This window comes from Orcinus orca, chromosome 12 (genome assembly GCF_937001465.1).
Source record: "Orcinus orca chromosome 12, mOrcOrc1.1, whole genome shotgun sequence".
Taxonomy (NCBI): domain Eukaryota; kingdom Metazoa; phylum Chordata; class Mammalia; order Artiodactyla; family Delphinidae; genus Orcinus; species Orcinus orca.
Window position 1 is genome coordinate 8,183,150 of NC_064570.1, and position 19,842 is coordinate 8,202,991.

At 45.0% G+C, this 19,842-nt stretch overlaps 1 protein-coding gene across 2 annotated transcripts in view; it reads right to left on the reverse strand.

Moving 5' to 3' along the window:
- The window catches only part of FNDC1 (fibronectin type III domain containing 1), a 97,690-nt gene that overhangs the window by 32,442 nt on the left and 45,406 nt on the right, over nucleotides 1-19,842 (reverse strand). Inside the window, exons 6-12 of one of the 2 annotated variants that reach the window (XM_033404017.2) lie at nucleotides 15,009-15,107; nucleotides 13,381-13,498; nucleotides 11,261-11,448; nucleotides 10,440-10,547; nucleotides 7,564-7,752; nucleotides 3,506-6,109; nucleotides 1,608-1,708 (exon numbers count right to left, since the gene is read on the reverse strand). In XM_033404017.2, coding sequence (XP_033259908.2) covers nucleotides 1,608-1,708; nucleotides 3,506-6,109; nucleotides 7,564-7,752; nucleotides 10,440-10,547; nucleotides 11,261-11,448; nucleotides 13,381-13,498; nucleotides 15,009-15,107 — 3,407 coding nt within the window. Of the gene's footprint in view, nucleotides 1-1,607; nucleotides 1,709-3,505; nucleotides 6,110-7,563; nucleotides 7,753-10,439; nucleotides 10,548-11,260; nucleotides 11,449-13,380; nucleotides 13,597-15,008; nucleotides 15,110-19,842 lie in introns of those variants that run through there. The other variant, XM_049695276.1, reaches the window with a different exon arrangement.

Sequence of the window (19,842 nt, forward strand, 5' to 3'; positions counted from 1 at the left end):
AATAAATTATGGCCCATCCATCCAGTGAAATACTATGCAGCCAATGAAAAGGATTTGGAAATTCTATATTTATTGACATATCCTGATGCAGACTTAGATTATAGGACCGATTATGTTGCAAAACTAAAATATATTCATTTGTGTATATAAACTTAAAAGTGCAGAGAGAAAATGCTGGACAGATTATATCCCAAACTGTTAACAGGGGTTATTTCTAAGAAGTGGTTTGGGATGCGTATTATCTTTTTCATATATTTCTGAATTGTTTTAACTTCTTGCCATGAACATGACATGTTTCTATTTAGCTGTGAGTGTTAAAAATCAAAGTTGCTATAACAAAACCAATTTAATTTGTAATTAAATTGCCTAATACAGTATGCATGCAAAATTTTCATATTCTAAGGAATTATAAAACTTGAACAAAAGGTATTATTACCTCTGTTAAGAAACAACTCATGCTCTACACTGTTGGTTCTCCAAGTGTGGTCCTGGACCAGCTGCCCCAGCCTCACCTGGGAACTTGTCGGATATGAGAATTACCTGGCCCTACCCAGACCGCACTGACAAGCCCCCCAGGGATTCCGATGCTCACCAATGTTTGCAAACCATGACTCTGCACAATCAGGCCATTGGAGGAGCCCCTGCAAGCAGGCCACTTTGTTGGGTGCTATCTCAGTAATTAAAATAAAACTTATTTATATAAACCCTCCTTTGGAAATCTACTCCACACCGTTTCAATTCAAAATTGTTTACAATGACGCTTCGCTTTAATATGCATTCTTCCTTCCATAAATTTCTGTTCCTTTGAGAAATGATAAAATGGATCTTTAGGTCACCTGTGACTGAAAATTCTTTGAAGTTCTTCAGTACATTTTCCTAAACCTTATTGTTTTAAATGGGAAGTTTTGACTGGGAATTCTACTATAAATAAGTTTTTGACTCTCTGAAAAAATATTTTAAAACTCTGAACATTGTAAGGTGTTCTGCCTGTCACCCCCAACCCACCAAAAACTCCTAAACATTTATCTTAACCCCAGGAAGTTAAAGTCATTTAGCTTAAGCATACATAAAGCTACTAATACTTATTTTTTATTTTGGTCAAATTGTTGGAAGATTCAAAAGGTGATCTGATTAAAAACTGCCTATTGGATTCCGGGAGTTTTGGTTTGTTCAATTGTTTTTACCCTGCTTCCTTTTACAAAGGATTTGAGACAATTTACAGAAAATATGTATACTCTTTAATCGAACAATAACAAGAAATAAAATAAAGTTATCAGGCAGGAGTGGGAAAACAGAAGTTCATTTGAGAGGCTGGGCCTCAGGTTTTCTGTAACTGTTTGGCCCAAACATTTGTGTGACCTTCCTAACCTATCAAGGCAAATGGGAACAAAGGCCCATGTCTGACCTAATTAGTTATGAGAAGAAAGCAAACTCGTTACTCAGGAGAATCAGGGATTTTTCTGAGCACTGGAAGAAACAATATAGTATAAGTGTATCGACACACAAGTGGTTAAAACTAGAGATCGTTTTTTATTATACAATGCCCACCATTTTTCTCTTCCCAACAGCATGAAAATAACCGGTATGTGTAAAGAAGTTTACCCTACCCACTTTGTTCCTTGAGGACCATTGATAATTCTTTGTCCACTTGGTTTTCCATTACTACCAGGAAGTACTCTCCCTTCTGCATTTGGTCTTCCATTATAACCTACACAGTACAAAAAAAAAAAACAAACCAAAAAAAAACAACAAAAAACAAACCAAAACAGAAACAAAAAAAATCCAACAACAGAACCTGGTAAATTCAACATTCCTGGAAAGTTGGCTTCATACCAAACTATATCTAGTAACACATCTTTTCAAACAGGAACACTAAACAGAATTTTAAACCAATAGCTCAAATATGTTAGACAATGATAGTCTTAAATTGTGACTTGTACATGACACATATGAATGCCTATGAAAAGTATGGTAAAGTCACAGTTTTCTGACATTACTGGGGGAATAAGTGTGTTCAGCATAAGTAAATTTTCCAGATAAGGCTTAAGACCTTAAAGCTAGTAGCTGTAGCTTTATTTTAGCCAGTTGGAAGGTAGAGGGAAGGAGAGTCGGAACGATGGGGAAAATTCTCTCTAAAGTGTACGAGATGCTGTCCTGCTCTCCTCCACAGAGTATACTTAACACGCTCACTGTTTCTAGCTGACTTGGGTCCCGCTCATCAACTGCAGAGCATAAACCCAGAGCTGACTCAAAGCTCGACTTCAGTGGGGCTGCTTGAGAGGTATTTGTTCAGAGAGGAAGTGGCAGGCCCAGTTGGCTGGCCTTAGTTGCTGTCTGTCTGCTCCTGGCACCTGCCCTCTCTCTTCACCTCACACCCTTTCTGATCAGCTGCAGTTTGGGTGAGGACTCCACTGGGAGCATTCTGCTCCAGCCTGGCCCACCAGATAAAGTGCTTGGGCTTCCTGACAGCTATCTGCAGGTCAGAGACATTTCTCTCGCTCAAATAGTTAATGAAAAATTAAAATTTATTGAGTTTTTTCTATGTACAAGGGAATGTGGGTTTTACTTCTATTGTCAGGGTCTTAGGTTTGTGTAAAAGAGTCCGTTTTAATGGAAAACTGAACTCCACGTGGGGTACTGTTCTATGTCTTTAAGCTGGGCTAAATTAACAACATATTGCACAGATTAACAAATATTAATACATTCATTCAAAAGTGTTCTAGTAAGCCCTGATTCCATGCAAGGAGAGGGTAAGGCACCAGTTAACTGAATGTAGATTTCGGGTAAATACCTTAGATCCTGCCCTGGGGTCCATGTAGACTCCAGTTCACAGCTGCCTACATTCTGTCCTCAACCTAAGTCACACATCGGCCTGCTACTCCGCTGTGTGACATTCATCTTCAACATGCCTTTTCTGGAGGTTTGAAGCAACATTCACTGATTGCAATGTCTGAGCAATCCTCACCCAAGACATTTGAGTTTGTCCCGGGGTATTTTCAGCTGAGGGTTTTATATGCAGAACAAGCAGCACACGATTCAGCCCACACAGGAAGGTACTCCTTCCTGTGGACTCCTTAATATGCCCTGGCACAGGGACAGGTAAAAATAACGTAAAACACAGGAACCTGAGTTTGGCATCATGGCTACGACATATTTTCAGATTTAGAGCATATGTTAAGGAACTCAAAGAAGCAGTATGGGATAGCGGAATGGCCGAGAGCTGTGGAGTTAGTGTTTGGGAATGGAATTGCAGCTCAGCCACTTCACAGCTGTCTGGCCTCCAGCAAACCACTCAGACCCCTAAGCACTGGTTTCCTCATCTGAAGACCAGGAGAAGCAATGCAAACCCAGGCGATGGTTATGAGTATGCGCTCATGTTACATCTGCAAGGCTCCTGACACAACGCTTGGACAGAGCAGATGCTCGATAAAATAAAAGGCTCTCAGGAATTTCTACGAACACTGTTGAGAACCGTAAAGAAAACGTTAAGTTAAAAACAAATTACCTTGTCTGGAAGGGGGTCTCACAGGCGGACGTGAGAAAGGGTTCCGGAATCTTGAGTTCATCATGCGCTGGCGCAAGGAGAGCATAGGGGTGGTGGACGAGTAGATGGCAGGGGCGCGCGTGGTGAACCGCGGCGGGGACGGGGGGGCCTCCGTGGGACTTGGGGTGGCAGGGCTGCGAGGGGCGTGTCTGGGCGGGAGGTGCGTGGCTCTCGGGGAGCTGCCCGGAGGTGGAGGAAGAGGACGCTTCACTGGGGTGGCGTTCTTGTCCTGCGGGGAGCTCACTCTGGGAGGCGCAAGCACGATAGCAGGCTCTGTCTCCCCCTTAGCGATGTTCCCATCCACGTGCTTGCCGCCCCTGGGGATGAAGGAGGAGGGCCACTTTGGAACAGAGGAAGACAGTGGGTCCTTGTCCTTTCCTCCGTTAAAAAACATCATGTCTTCATCTTCCTCCTCGGCCGAGACCGACTGCTGCGACTTTGACGGCAAGGGCTCCCTTTTGGATGGCGTGGCCTGGGACGCACCGTCCTTCTTCCCCACCGCCTGGGGCCCTGCTCTGCCGGGGACCCTGGGGCGGGCTTGGGGGTGGAGGCTGCCGGGCCTGCCTAAGGGTCTGCGGAGGTGACTGTCGCCGGCGCTTCTTGCCTGAGCCTCCACCTGGCGGTGCTTGGGAAGGGACGGGGCGGCGACCTTGGCAGCCGCCGAGTATGCGGGCGCCCGGATGCCCCTGGTCTCCGCTTCTGCGCTGTCGTCGGAATCCTCGCTCTGATTCTGGGGAGACGCGGGAAGCCCCCCCTGGGAGCTCGCCGTGAGGGAGGACTGCCTGCCTCTGGACGAGTAAGGGTCTGAGAAGGAGGCGCTTTCCTGCGACGTGGGGTGGGGACGCCCGGCCTGGGGATTGGAAGGCGGACGCCCTTCTTCCTTGCTCTGCGGGCCGCGGGGCTGCTGCTGGGACGCGGAGACGGCCGATGAAGGCTGCTTTTCCGGAGCGGCGGACCCAGCACCCATCCTTCGGGGCACGCGGGTCCCGCGGTGGTGCTGCGAGCGAGGCGCAGGAGACAGCTGCGTTTGGGAAGAGCCGCCCTCCACGCCCGCGTTGGTGCTCTGTTGAACATCCTGCGCCTTAGAGGGCGGAGATTTGGCCTGAGGATGCGCCCCTGCCCAGGTCCCCGCGGATTTGGGGTTCTCTTCGAGGGGCTCCTTCCGCTGCGGGCTCGCCGCTCTCTGAGGGCCTCTTCTCAGGTGGTCCGCGCCCCGGGAGACAGGCTGCCCGGAGGAGGAAGACGCGTGGTCATTCGCCACGGTGGCCGGGAGCGGCTGTTCGTCCCCTGCCTGTTCTTCGCTGTCTTCATGGCCGCCCAAGCCTCGCCTGTGGTCAGAAGCTAGGTGAGAATTCACCCTCGAGTGAACCCGGGGGTCCACGGTGGACGGCGGGGAGCTGGAGGGCCGTAACCGGGGTCCTCGGCCGCCGCCAAACCTGTGTGGATATCTGCCGGGGGCAGCGAAGGGCCTGTTCCTGAGCGCACTGAAATGTCCAGAGACAGGCGCCCGGGACCGAAATGTCGGGGCCGTGGCTTCAGCCTGCTTCCCTTTCTCTTCAGCATCCTTGTCACCGCCGCCGTCCGTGTCATCTGCGCCTTCAGAGGCCTGTGTCCTTGAGGAGAGACGAGAGGAGACCGAGGAGGGCTGGGTAGCCCGTAACGGCGCGGTGGACTTGGCGGCTGGGGCCTCGTGACCATCCTTCCAGCCCCTGGAGAGCGGGGGCCCGGGCTGTGGTTGGGTGGGCAGCAGCCGAGATGGCCCCCCGTGGGATGGAGACAGTCTCGCGGGTGGGGCTGAAGCCCTGGAATTTTCCTCCCCATCCTCAGAGTGGGGCGCCCTCCGAGAGGGCAAGGCTGGTTTTGTGCCGTGGTTCGCGGAGCCTCCGTCGCGCAGGGCGCCCCAGGCTGGGTGCCGGCCGGGCGCCAGGGCGGGCCGGGCGTGCGCTGCGCTCTGGGGAGGCGGCTGCGGGGAGCCTGCGGCTGGCCCTTCCTCCTCTTGGTCCACGGAGTCATTGTCATCAGAGCTGGAAGGGCGGTGAGCGGGGCCCTCGGGGGGTGTGGCTGGGACCGAAGAGGCGGAGGGGGGCGCCCCTGGGCGAGGGTGAGAGGCGGGCGACGAGCCACGCTTGTCCGCGCCGTCCTTCCGGGGCAGCCCCGGCGTTCGGGCTCTCCCCGGAGCCCGCCCCGCAGGGAGGACCGGGTGGACAGGTCTACTTGGTGGCCTCTGCTGGGGCTTCTGGCCTTGGGTCTCCGAGGGCGAGGTTGGCGGGTGCCCTCGGGAATCCAGCACTTCCTCCTCGGTGATTTCTGTGGACTGAGGATCCACCCCTTCACTCTTCCGAGGGGGAAGCTGGGGTTTCCTGGGCAGCCCACCATTAGCCAATATTTTGTTCTTCAAGTCAAGAAGCAGGTTCTTGACGTTTCTCCCTTGGGGAGAAACAGGCAAACGAGTGTGTTTTGAGGAAGCTGGAGCTTTGGGCGAAGATGAGGACGGCTCGGGCTTTTCAGGCTCGTGAGGATCTTCCGTGTCTGCTTTCTGCTGAACATCAGACTCACTGGTAGGGGCTGTAATAGATTTTAAAGAGTTTGATGTCAAAGAAGAAATATGAAAGATATGCAACGGAAAATGAGTAAGATGGCAGTATGGAGGTGTTTAAAATTAGTAATAATAATCGATGACTTCTCCTCCTTTAGACCTGACACTTGCTTTCCCAGTTACAGCAAATCTCTTTTAAAGTTCTATTTTGCTTTAAGTAATATAGTCCTAGAAAATATGTGTATTGAGTTTCTATAAATTGAATCAGGCTATGTATGCCACGTCTTATTTGAAGCCGGGCTTTTCAGGCTTGTGACGAGTACTTGGAAGTAATTGAAATGAGTACTTGGAAGTAATTCATTGATTTTGTAAGCACAAAATCTTATATAGGACTTTCTTAATACAACTGTCAAGATATTACAAGTGCATTAAAGCCATTCTTGACAATGTAGGCAAGAAATACACACAAGCCTGGCACAAAATGTTGAATGATCTATACTGAAAGCTATACGGAGATGTGTCGTGTATAATTTGCAAATGACTGGGGCGAGCTACAAATTTGTAATTTTTGAGGCATTACAAAGAGTCCCCTGTTCCGCATAACATGTCCTTACTTGCTTTTTTCTTGCTTAAAATCCGTTTTATGATGGATACATTTGTAATCCCACAATAAAGCCTAAAATAAAGAGACCCCTGGGGTAGGCAAAACATTGTATTATGTGTACCCTATAATTTACCCTTTATTGAGAGCAGGATGGAATGCGGGAAGGGATGCTGTAAGGGGAGAAGGACTTATATAGCAATGCGGGATCCAGAGAGAGCAAACTTCATCTACTTCAGGTTTTTTTAATGATAGAACTGTGTAATATTGCAGTATACTGTGGATCCTCACAGCATATAATGAAGGAGAAAGCTCCCAATATCTGGTGTAAATGTAAACAAGCAGGAAAGAAAACACAGTCCAGAAACACCCCACTCCAATTTTGGTTTTTGTTAACCTGCTGGGGTTTGATACTGAGCAGATAAACAAGGTAACTGAAATTCTTCTGAGTAAGGCTGCACCCCAAAATAATGGCATACAAACTATAAAAATTTTATGTGCCATTTATTCATTAAAATGAACTAAAAATGTCACATTCTGCCTCTAAAAATGTTCTTTCCCTGTCATCATAAACCCCAAATTACACAATGATATAAGATGAATCACATAATGAATATATTAGTCACATAATTACTACATAATTCATAATTACTATTATAATAGTAATTAATGCTGTTAGCCATCAATAACATTTTAGCGTTTGGGGAGACCAATTTCTAAAGGGACCACAAAAATGTTACAGACATCAATATGGTACCTCAACCCCAAAATTCATCCACAGAGCAGTTCTAAACCCAAGAGCATGATTCAAAGTAACACACCACAATTAGCAGTAATGAAGAGAGAGAAAAAGAGAGCCACAAATACACAATGCCTACTTACTTGCCGGCAGAGCGACAATGAAGGCTTTGGAATGAGGCCCCATTCCTCTCCTGTTTGCGGCCCGGATTTTGAAAAGATAGCGTTCCCCAGGCTGCAGACCATCCACTAGGGCAGAAGTAGTCTCTCCAGGATAGGTGAGGGACTTTGCTCCAAATGGTTTGAGAGCCGGGGCGTATGAAAGAATGTATTCTGAAATGATTTGGCAGACGGTTGGAAGGAGGAAACTGAAAACAGTCCTGTGTCCAGTAGACAGACTGTATGGGCAGGATGAATTAGAACGTGCATTACTAAAATTAATTCTCTAGCGATGCACGCCAAGTCAGTAGCTGGAGCATAAAGACACAGTAGAAGGTGAACTGACAATTCAATCAGGCTACCAGACGGGCCTACGGAGTCAGTCAGCTAGCAACCTTCCATTTACAGCAAACTAAATACATGGACCCTGGGAGGCCAGTCTTCATACATTTACCAAAAATATTTACCCTTGTGTTTGGGTTTTTTCTTCATTGTGTTTATTTACTAATTTACTATGACAGACTGTATGCAGAAGACAAGAAACCACAGGAAAAAAAATGACAATTCCTAGGAACTGATTCTGAAGAGCTGCTGACACCTTTAAGAGTTCCATTTTATTAATCTGGGCTATCTGCATTTGTGCATTAAGCCAGATAAATTCCATATTTGGAATATAATTTCACTTTTGTAGGAATTATGAAAGTTCTTAATACATTCGGATAAAGATTTTTCACAGTATTTAAAACTGTGAGGAAAAGTTGCTGAGTCATGGATTTATGTGATGTTTCATGTCTCCATCCTTAATTGGCTATATCCATAAATATATAATGCCCTGGGCCTTTGAAAATCATAGCAAATTCAGTCCAAGGGACTCATATATCTCTATGCTTATATGGAACTGCAACATAAGGAAGCCACATTTTGAAGCATAATTTTCACCCTCAACTAAAAACTGTCATGCCTACTTTCCTGCCAATGAACTCAAGATTTACAAAACTTATCAAATTAATATGAGTAGGAGGTAACCAAGAAAAATAATTTAAATTACAGAATGACCAAGCAATTATCATACTTCCTAGGGGAGCCTGGATGATCTGTCCTTTTCCCTAAGCTCTAATCTTTAAAAAGTACATTTGTCTGAAAAACAAAAAAACCCAGCATTCTTTTCTCATTGAAAATGAACAAACTAGTCATTTGTGGTGGTCAAAAGTAAGAATTAAAAGAACCCACTGTCTACAAAATTTTGTAATTCTGATTTTTTTTTTTTTGTGTGGATTCAATTCATCTGGAAAAAATTTAACCATGTCAAAGTATATTCTTTTATTATGTTTTCTATTTCTCAGGCATAAAAAAATGCCCCAGGATAATTATGAATTTACAATCCCACCACTACACCTTTAGGTTAGTGAGGTACATGAGTTCTTTCGGACATAAAAACTCAGTAGCTATTTATTACTTCTGGCAATATTTAATTGACTACCAGGGAGCTTCTTTTGCCAAAGAGCTATAAATATAAACTAAGATGTGGGAGAGGGGAAAAAAATAAGTGGCATGGTAGGTAATAAGGTCACCAAAGGAGCAATAACTGATTTATTTTTAATAACTTCATAACTTTTTTTTATAAAAAAGGTAGTCAGCTAAAACATGTCTTTATTCAAGTTTCAGAAGTCTTTTCAGCATCACAATAATGATACAGAAGCCAATGTTCAAACTGTCATAAAAAGAACAATTAAAAAGGGGGTATCCTAACTATTTTTTCTCTTCATTTGTTTCTGATTTATTCCACTGAAAAAATGAACAAGAATAGTACAATATATTCTTTCAAAACGTGGGAAGTGAGAAAGCATTAAGTTTAGAAAATACTGTCCTACCTCCACCTTCCGTAATTTCTACCGTTCAGTGAAAAGATATCCTTATAGGTCAGAAAAGATAACTTACAGTTGACTATAAAACAGAACCACCCAATTTCTTCAATTAAGAAATTCTCAAAGAAGATCAGTGATAATTTTCTGAATTTTCTTAAGCTTACACAAACTTTCCATATTATAGTTTTCTTCCAAAATCAAGCAACAATAAAAAGTAGCCTTAGAGTACATTTGTATAGGTGATGTCAGGGGAACCCTCAACACCACCCTTTTAAGTGTCTCCAGATAGACTTCCAAAAGGTTCTTGAATGTTTTTACATTAAAAAGAAATTATCTGCGCTTTTATTTAATGTTCTCAACAGACCATTTTAAAATTTAACTAGCTGTGGATACTCTATGCTATTTTCATTTTTTTAAATCTACAGTATTTTTTTCTATTTTAAGGTCATATTTTCCTCAACCAGCCCCCCCCCACCCAAAATCAATTGTTCAAAATGCTGACAAACAGGGAAAAAGTCTATTTAACATTTTATTTTATTACTTGATTTTCAAGCCCATTAAATATTTATAGTCCCGTTCGAGACATTTATGGTCCCATGGGATTTCTGCTCACTCCTACCTGCCATGATCTTACTGGCACCATGAAAAGGCCCACAGCATTAAAAACAGGGTGTCCTTTTGTTTGGTTAAAGGTTGTGATGTCACATCCATACAATTAAAAACAGCCCTCTCGATAATAGCATCAAAATCCCTGCATAGAGGCAAGATGAAAAGTCATCTTCACGATGACCTGGGTCTTACTGACAATGAAAACCCCTCATGAAACATCCTTGTCCATTGCCTCATCACCCCTTATAGGTGCGTTGCTTCCCTGTTGCTTGTGCAGTCACCAAGCCTGCGATTAGAACCAGTTTTTATCAGAGTCAATGTACACAGCTCTCTTTGGGGTATTTCACGCCCACGTGCTTCTTATACCTTAAGTAATGAGGTTCCTACCTTTCACTTTCCCCTCCGTCTCAAGCAGTGCGTCCCAAGCTACCGTGACAGCCGTAGGTTTGCCATTGACTGGCCAGACGGTTAAATTTTCAGGCGCTGTGGTAGGAGCTACAAAAGGACGAGGATCCAAGGTTTAAAAGTGCCCTTACGGGTATTCTAAAAGTAAGTGACATGTGGTCCCTACATACACACTTTTTATTGCAGAGCTGCTGTGTTAACTTTCATTACACACGAGAGAAAACTCTCCACTTGCTCTTTGCGTGATGTATATCAGTTTTCCCAACTCATATAGTAAGGTTAGACCTACACAGGGAAATGCTTTTAGGAATTCAGAATTTCCCTCGTTGCTGAATATCGAAATATACAAAGAAGATGAAAATCCAGTTTCAACTTCTTTTGAATAAGGTTTCTAAAGACACAGTTTAAAAGAAAATAATTGTAGTCTTAAATATAGAACAAATTTCTCCCCCAAAAGCAAACACGACCTCAGCCTTAAAAAAGAAGAGTCTCTCCTCTATTCTAGAGCCATGTGTTGTCCAGGGGCATTCACACATACAGTGGGGATTTATGGAGGCCCCCCGTGGTTTTAATGTGCTCCACGTGTCAGAATAACATGCTCATGAAAAGTGAAGGATACAACATGGACCCAAGGAAACTTCTTTGTGTTCATACGTAGAAACGCTTCCAAAATTTAGGGTTAATGTTACTTTGAAAAATGCCACTCCTGGCCTTTATCGCTACTGGCTTCTTAAACTGTCTTTAAATCTTCTTTTAGTGGTAATTCCCAAGTTGAAAGTCCAAAGGCCATTTTGAATACAGACCAGATTCTGGTGTTCTCTGGAAGACAGATGTACTCCATTTGCCGTCTCGTTCACCCTGTGAGATGCGGACTGCAAATTCATACATGGTGTCTGGAATCAGGTCCTCTATCAGCACTCGTCTGTTGGAGACCTGCTTGTAATCCCACCTTGCGGACTCCCCCTTTTCTCGGTAGCGCACAGTGTACTGTCTGTAAGAAAATGCAAGGCAACAGCACACCCCTCTGACCAATTCTCTGCACCTGAACACTGGATTCCTTGACGTTTTCCCTTCCCCACAAGTGATGACTTTTGGAGGTAAGTAGAGAAATCAAAGAGGAGAAAATTCTAAACTTTTGACTTTGTTATTGGCTCAAAGGACCTACTTAAGTTCCAGGAAGATGTGTCTAAAATAGCCCAGAGGAGATGGACCTTATTGTCTTTTCAACACCAAAATGTCTTATTGTTCAAAAGGTCAAGCAGCGATTAAAAGGAAGGGATAGAAGGGAGACTGTTTTTCTGAGGCAAGGGCCTTATTAGGTGTGTGTGTGTGTGTGTGTATGTGTGTATGTGCACGTTGTGTGGAAGAGGCGATATTAAGAACCAGAACTGGCCCGAAGTACCTTGGCTCTCCAGAAAAGAAAGACAAGAGGACTCATTTCATGCCAAAGCAGGCATGTTTTCTATAACGAAAGGCACCATGTGGTTTTGAGTAGACTTATTACCATGAGATGGAACAAAAATGTGTAACAGAGCAGGAGAGAGGCGCTTATGAAAGGAACTCTGCTGTGTGATTATCAGGCAGAGAAGTACGGTGTGACCCAACATGGTCATACTCGGCAAGCCCCGACCTAAGACATCCTCAACACTTGACATTTAAGAGTTGCAAATGCCATTTACTGGACCGCTTTTCCAAGAAGTTTTCTTTGTGGCCACTTTACAGTAGAAAGCATTTGATGCATTAAAAGTGTGCTATTCATTACGATATTTAATTAGTTAGGATAAGACTTCAGTTGCAGACACAGCACACCGATTCGCAATAAAAGTTCTGCTAAGAAAACTCAAGCCCTCTTGTTTTCATCAAGATGTTGGAAGTCAAAGTCCAGTGGTAATCAGGAACACTTCATGTTGGGGGAGGCCCTATGGCTTGGGAGAGAATCACTATGCATTTTCTGAGGTCTTTGACAAGAAGCAGATGTCTTTTTTTACTAGCAGACAGTGACAGAAGCTCTATCTAGTACAAATAATATATCTAATATATATCTAATGTATACTATCTCTATATATAATATATATCATATATATATATACACACACACACACACACTCAGCATTATATTCCATTCATCGTCTAAAGTATAATCACTTTTCCTGGTTGCAAATAGGTTCAAAAGTTAATACGTAGTGACTAGACCAAATCTTTGGCTTTCTCTTGGCTACGTATACTACTTAGTCATTTAACACACAAAATTTTTGTGACTCTATTAATCTACCACTAACTAGAAATGGCATTCACCAGTGGCCTTTTTAGCACAAAAATTGTTTTAACCTTATGGTTTTTCCTCCATCGCTATTGCAAATGAATGTAAAAACCAGAATAGCATAAGATCGTGGCTTAGGACAAAATACGTGCACTTTGTTACACACAGAGGAGCTGGACAGGAAGCAGTGCAGTGTCTAAAGAAGAACCACTGTGTGCAGGGCACCAGGCAAACGTCCACCACTCTACATGGGACCCTTCCTGCTGCCACTCTTCCCGGATAACAGGAAGATGGTAAGACTCTTCCCAAGATGGACCCACGTCCCCTGTGCGTGAACAGAATGTTCATGAGACAAAGCAAAACACAACTGGGGGCAAAGAAGGAAACAGAATCTAGGAAAATTCCAAACACAAGTTAAGACTTTGAACAGATGAGAGGTGAGGTCCTACTGTGTGTCTTACACAAATCTGATTTGTGGGCAATGTGTACCACACTCGAGATTAGCTAGACTGTCATACAACAGTCTACCCGTCAGCTACAAAAGAGGTCAGCGTTCACATACGTCCAAAAATACAATCGTTCAAATAAATACACGTCTCTTCAGGGCCGGAAAAACCATGTCTCTCATATAGAAAATAATGACAAAGAAAGAAGGAAAGGTACCTTGATGTAACAACTTTCTTCTGTTTTTCCAAAACAGGATCCACCCAGGCTACCAGCACAGATTGGGACGATATTACCCGGACATTGATGTCTTCAGGTACATCCAGTTCATCCTCTTCTGCAATGACAGTTGTGCACATGGAAAGGCTGTCCCCAACAGTAGGCTCTGCCCTGAGTCCCTCTGGTCCCCAGAGTTTATTTTTTTAATTGCTTATGCTTGAGGTAGATAAAATGAAATGAATAGAAAGTCAAGCAATTATTTGACTGGTCAATGCAGAAAACCCAAAATCCCCACTCTTCCTCTTCTTAAACACATTCTAAGCTGCCTAACCCAATCGACATAAGAACAGTAGCACAAAAAGAGGTGCTTTGCCCTTGGTCAGAGATACTCCAAATCACTCAGCGTTTTCTCAATATACACCGTGAGTTTCTGGGAAATAATGCAATTTTTACAGGAGGCAAAAGTTTAGGGGAAGAAGGGGTCAATTCAGAGCATTTCCTGGGCAATCATGGCATGAAATAAAAATTCTAGCTCAACGATTGCACAAGTCACATTGAGTCCAAGGTCCTTACAATTTAGAATCTGTGATTCCAAGGCAGATTAAAAGTAATATTCAGACAGAAAAGAGAATTCAGTTTGCCAGTTTCCAATGGAATACAGTAACGTCACAAAGTTTATAGTTTTTGTTCAATCTGTAACACCGAGACTCACAAGATGTCTTCAGTTTTGCTTTTAGTCTCTTGGAATTTTTGGGGGTTTTTGTCTGTTTTGTGTTTTTCTTTTCATCTTTCAGGGATCATGTTTCAAAAGGATGTGGCTTTCACTACAAGTAGGGGAAGGTGGAAATATGGAGCCTGTTAGAAAAGTGATACAGGGACTTCTTCTAGAGCAGCAATTAAAGAATTTAAAAAGTGAAACAACATACATGTGGGATTTTTCTTATACAACGTACCATTCTAATAATTATCAGTATAAAAGTATAATATATAGATATATGCTATATTATATAATTCAAATAAATTGTGAATTCATGAAAATCATTACGCTGTAGGTTCCCTCTTTAAATTAAGGGACATGAATCAGAAAAGGTATATTTAATTTGTTACTATATGATTGATATAAAAAATATCTGTTGAATGGATGTGGAAAAAAGTATCCCTTAGTAAGTAACCAATGATCAGGCTACCAGCAAGACACTACTACAATTTTTCTCACTCTTCTCAATGCTACTTTTAGGCAATTTTAGCTGAAATACAGTTTGAGTGCGTCTCTTGCACGCTGCCCCCTCCACACCTACTCGTCCTTCTCTCCCTTTGTTCCCAGCCTCTCACCAAGGGCAGCTTATGCATGGAGCAGACTGTGCCCGTTAAATGGAGTAAATGCTCGGCACTCCTATCATGACAGATCTGAAGCCATTCAAATATACACAGAGATAGATTTCATCACAGGAACACTCTAGCCTCTGAGTAGAAAAGAAACACACAGGCTTCCAAAATGTGACCAAGTCTGCCCTGCTGTTTCCTTTTATACTCAACAGAATCCATGTGCATTGTCGCTCAGCCAGCATCATTCAGAAACAAACAAGCCCTAGACCATGGCTTGACCAGACGCGTCCTTGGAGACATACCTGAAATCTTCCGCTTTGTTAGGGCAGCCCTGTAGACCGGCTGACTCTGCCCCCGGGAGTTCAGGGACTGCAGCGAGACCACGTACACTGACTCGGAGGCTGTGGACCAACAAGCAGGAGATGAGGTTCTGCAGCTGGTTTCCGGAAAGCACACCCCTGCTCGTCTGTTCCTCTCCTCCTACCTTCTCATCTCTCTTGGGCATTCCTACTTATTCAGGAAAACTACAGGTGAGACCAAGAACTGTAGGAACTAAACTCAAAAAGAACATGATTTATGTCAGGAAATGTGGAAGGGATTTTTACCTATAATTCCTGAAAAATGGGTTTCTAGCTCATTAGCATCAAAGAAAGATGAACAATGTTTAAAAAAGAAATGAATGGAATATTTACCCACACAATTCCCTCAATTTTTTTACCTCCAAATATAGAGGAGGGAATGACTGTTTTTATTTGTCATCAAAAAGAAGGGAGAGAGACAAGAAGAGCCAGTGCACCAGGCTTGCAGCCCGGATGGGGTGCTGTGCCCTTCGAACTAAAATCCTCAGAACGGGGTCTCTGAAGATTAGCTAAGGGCAAATGGAAGAGTAAATTCATCCTTTATTTCTGGATTGTTCTTTCAGTTAGTTCACCTCCACCCCACCCCCCAAATGGTGCATTGGGCCCACTAATGTCCAACTTACCCGAAACTTGAAAACTTTATTTGGAAACAAATTACAATAATGAACTAAAACTTACAACTCTCAAGAGCTATGGAATCACGGAGTCTGAGACCCCAGTGAAACCTTGGCTAGCTTCCAATTTGACCTTCTTAGTTTACAAATAAGGACCTAAAGCCATAAACATGGATTGATTTGCCCAAGGTCACACCCCTAAAAGGACTCATAATCTTCCCTAAATCTAAAGTTGCTAATGCCCAACTCCAGGTTCTATCGACCTCGTTTCCTGTAGCAGCCTTGATCAATTCAAGAATAAAAATGAGGCAACCTGACATACCTCTAACGCACATTAACGAGGCGGCACTGAGACGCTAAAGGAAACTTCTAACACTGGTGTCCTGCCTGCAGGCATTGCAAACTTCCATATGGCAGTGGGAAAATAAACCTGTCGTTTTTACAAACAGCATGTCAAGTTAAACATAAGAGGAGACTCGTGCTCAGAAACACACACTGAGAGCCCTGTTTACGTAAAGTAAACTCCTGAAGTCTAATCGCATTTCAAGGGAAGGGGCAATACTGGACAACCTGCTCCCTCCCGTGTGTGTGTGTGTGTGTGTGTGTGTGTGTGTGTGTGTGTGTGAATACACACGCACATAGGGCAGGTGAAACTCATACTGTGACATGAATAAATTATTTAGACTGAGGCTCTCACATCTTATTCTGTCAGAGAATTTTGAAATATATGTTTTACAAAAGGGAAGAATCCAGTTTGTAACCCTTGAATTCATAGAACATCAAACTAAACTTCTCAACATTGGAGTCCTTTCAGGTCTGTTCATTTCTTGCTGCTACTGGCAAGTACACCAAACGTCAACAAAGAAAAAACTCTGCCATTCAACCTCACAATCCACGAACATGTACAAATAACTAAGTGTGAAAAGCACTGGCTTATCATTTATCAGGAACCACCAAGAAAAGAATAATTTCCCACAATTGACTCTTTTACATATCTGCGATGCGTCTCTTCAAGTTCTTGGATTTGCTGAACGCCCAGGTTCTTGATTTGCTGTGCTCTCCAAGTCAGCTTGGCCCGAGATGATCTCAAAGGAACAGTCTACACTGCAGTAAACTGTAACAATGGTTTCACACGTACTGGGTCTAGTCTCTGTGCCGCGTTAAGCATTGCACATCAATTCTTCATTTAGTGCCGACAAAGCCCCACGAGGAAGCTACTCTCATTGTCTCCTTTTCACAGATGAGGAACCAGCTCAGTGCGGTGAACTGACCCCAGGGTCATGGCCTAAATGCAGGACTGGTCTCACACCCAGCTCTGTGTGGCTCCAAACCCCAGGCTCTTGCTAATGCAGGTGAGGAAGGGGCAGGGCCCAGGGCTCACCGGGCACTGACCCCGGGCCTGAGAAAGCACCTGACAGCTGGGTATGCACCAGTCCATCTCTTTTTCATAGAAATATAATAAAAACACAGTGGTATAAAAGCACACTTCTTTCTGTGCTCCTGATTATTGAATAAAGGGTAGAAATAAAATCTCAAAAATGACTGCAGCATCACCAGCCCAGGGACCACAGGACCCCAAGCCCCAACCCTCCCTGTCAGAGCCACCGTTTTCCCTCACTTCCCAACCTCGGCGTAATGTGGCAGAAACTACTTCTGAAGGTCCGTGGAAACGTTCTGAAGGACTCCAAATGTACACCTGCTCATTCTTCGTTACTGTCCGGCTCCCATCTCACCTGGGCTGGCTACCTCCTCTCCCTCTGTATTCCCATGCCCCCAGGGACTCCTTTGACCACAGGATTCAACACTGGCGCCCTCCCTCCCCCCGCAAAAGGCCCCGAGCTTCCTGCCTCCGGTGCCTGCTTTTCCCTCTCCAGCTGCTTTCACAACAGTGAGCACTAAGCACTCTGGGTACCGTCGGCCCTTGTGAGGGACCGCCGGGGAGCTGGTACCCAGCATAGTGCCTGACGTGGAAGATGCCCAGGAGGACATGTTTAATGAATGACTCCAAGGACCGCAGGCCCACCACTTTTCTCCAAGTTTCCTTAACGTTTGGCCATTCCTCGCAGTACCACACTTTCAATGGCATCTCGGTCATCAATGGAATTAAAATCCCATGCAGGATAAACTAAGGAGACAGGCATCCCCTAACATAGCAGGCCACGCCGACATCCACAGGAATTCTTCACATCATTCCATCCTCCTGGCCAGGATGGAGCAGGTGTCCAGTGAGACCTCCTCCTCAAGGTGACCACTTAGATCGTTCACAATGGCAAGTCCAATGCTTTTTTTTTTTTTTTCCCAACGCTTTTTATTTGTTGAAAATTCCTAAGCTAGCAGGTGGTATTGGAAGCCTCAGAGTCCTGAGCTGTCAGTTCAGGCCAGGATCAGGGCCCACCACTGACCTCAGTTCCAACATTTGCTCAAGTTCAGGAAGCAAAACAAACAAACAAACAAAAATCCTTCTGCTACACTCAGGCGAGCCAGGGGTTCACTACTGAGAAAACAAAGTTAACAGAACCAGTCAGATGAAAAATTTGTTGACACCAAAGGACATTTTAATGTGTGGTGTCTATGAAAGATGCAGAACAATGAAAACTTTCCACTTACAAAATGCTCTCTCTACAGTATCAGAAATGCAAAACTAGTGACTACTTATCTGCTGATATCCTGGGTAGAATTTGGCCTGAATCACCAAAACAGAGCCACTTACCCTGCACGGTACAACCACTCAAGGCAAGGGGTAGGCCCAGGAATGAATGAATGAATGAATGAAGAGTCCCCAGATTATTCTGTGGCTCCAGGTGTGGAGCCTCTAGCTCTGGGTCTCGCTGCTAATCCTGCAGCCAGGCTTCACGAAGCATGGACAGCTCGGGTTTCTCCATTCGCTCCCACGATCCCTCTTGTTTTCGTGCGGCTTTGAAGCACACAGGTAGCTAGTCTCTTCGGGCTGGAAAAAGTCTGGAGTCTACTTTGAGGCTTCAATGCCATGCCTGGCTCACCGCTGCCTGTGCCACCACGTGGAGACCCCGTAAAGCCCACAGAACGCCAGGCTGACCCTGTGCCATGAGCACCCAACAGGCTTTTCCAGCAGTGGGTGTGTGAGCAGAGCAGGGAAGGTAACTTCCGAGAATCTTCCAGGGAGCGAGTCCAGCCTGGCTTCCGCTCGGTGTCTCCACCAGCTCAAATCTACCCAGGTCAGTCTCTAGCCCCTCACTGCGTAGGCTGGGAGCCAAGCCACGCCTGATGACCGCGTCGTGAAGAGACCCTCGTTCCCACTGGAGTCTTGGGAAGGCCCAATAAATCCCACCCTCTTCCTTGCCTGAGCACTGATCTAATTAGAAAGTGAACAAGAATAAGCAGTGGAGGCCACAATATCTATGGCTCATACAAACTAAGCTGGAGAACACGGGGCAGGTGTACGTTCTAACAGCAAAGCCCAGAGTCAGACAGACCTTGCTGCCCCAGGAGCCCGGGCCCTCCACGACTTGGGCACAGAGGGGCAGAACAGAATGTGTACTCTGCAGCCTGGCTTCCCCCAGAGGAGGCGGTAGGGAGGGGCCGAGCCACGCTTGCCCAGCGCCTCCTGCGAAACTCATCACGTAGGTAAGGGGGCATGAGGGAAGGGAGAAAAGCAGAAGTGTTGCACGAATGTTGCAGTGTCTCCACCCCCAAGGAAGCGCCAGGCGTGAGGGATCGTTGCTGTGCCCCTGGGAGCGTGGTCCGGGTCCACTGTCCAGGCCTACCAAGGAGCAAGGCCAGCAGAGATCAGGCCTGGAACCAAGCAACCAAGCACATAACCTCTCCCGGTCACAGCCTCCACGGCTTGTGCTTTGATGCTTCCTTCACCCGATGAGGGTTTGCAAAGAGGAAGGAGGGCAGGCTGGGTCCGCAGGCTCCATCAGCTGCCACCACATTTCATCTCGATGGGATGCGAGGTCCAGTAGCCCAGGATCTAAGGTGCAGCTTAGAGAGCAAAACGATGAGAGCAGAGTCGAGATGGAAAAGCATTAGCCCCGCCCCCTCACAGCCAGAAAAATGACCCAGTGCAACTGGGTCAGGAAGCCGCTGAAGGGCACTTGTTGGGCAGCCTTGTCCCACCACTAACAGAAGGTGGAAAGAATGGAGGCATGGACGGAGGATAGAACAGAGAATGAGGTTTTGAA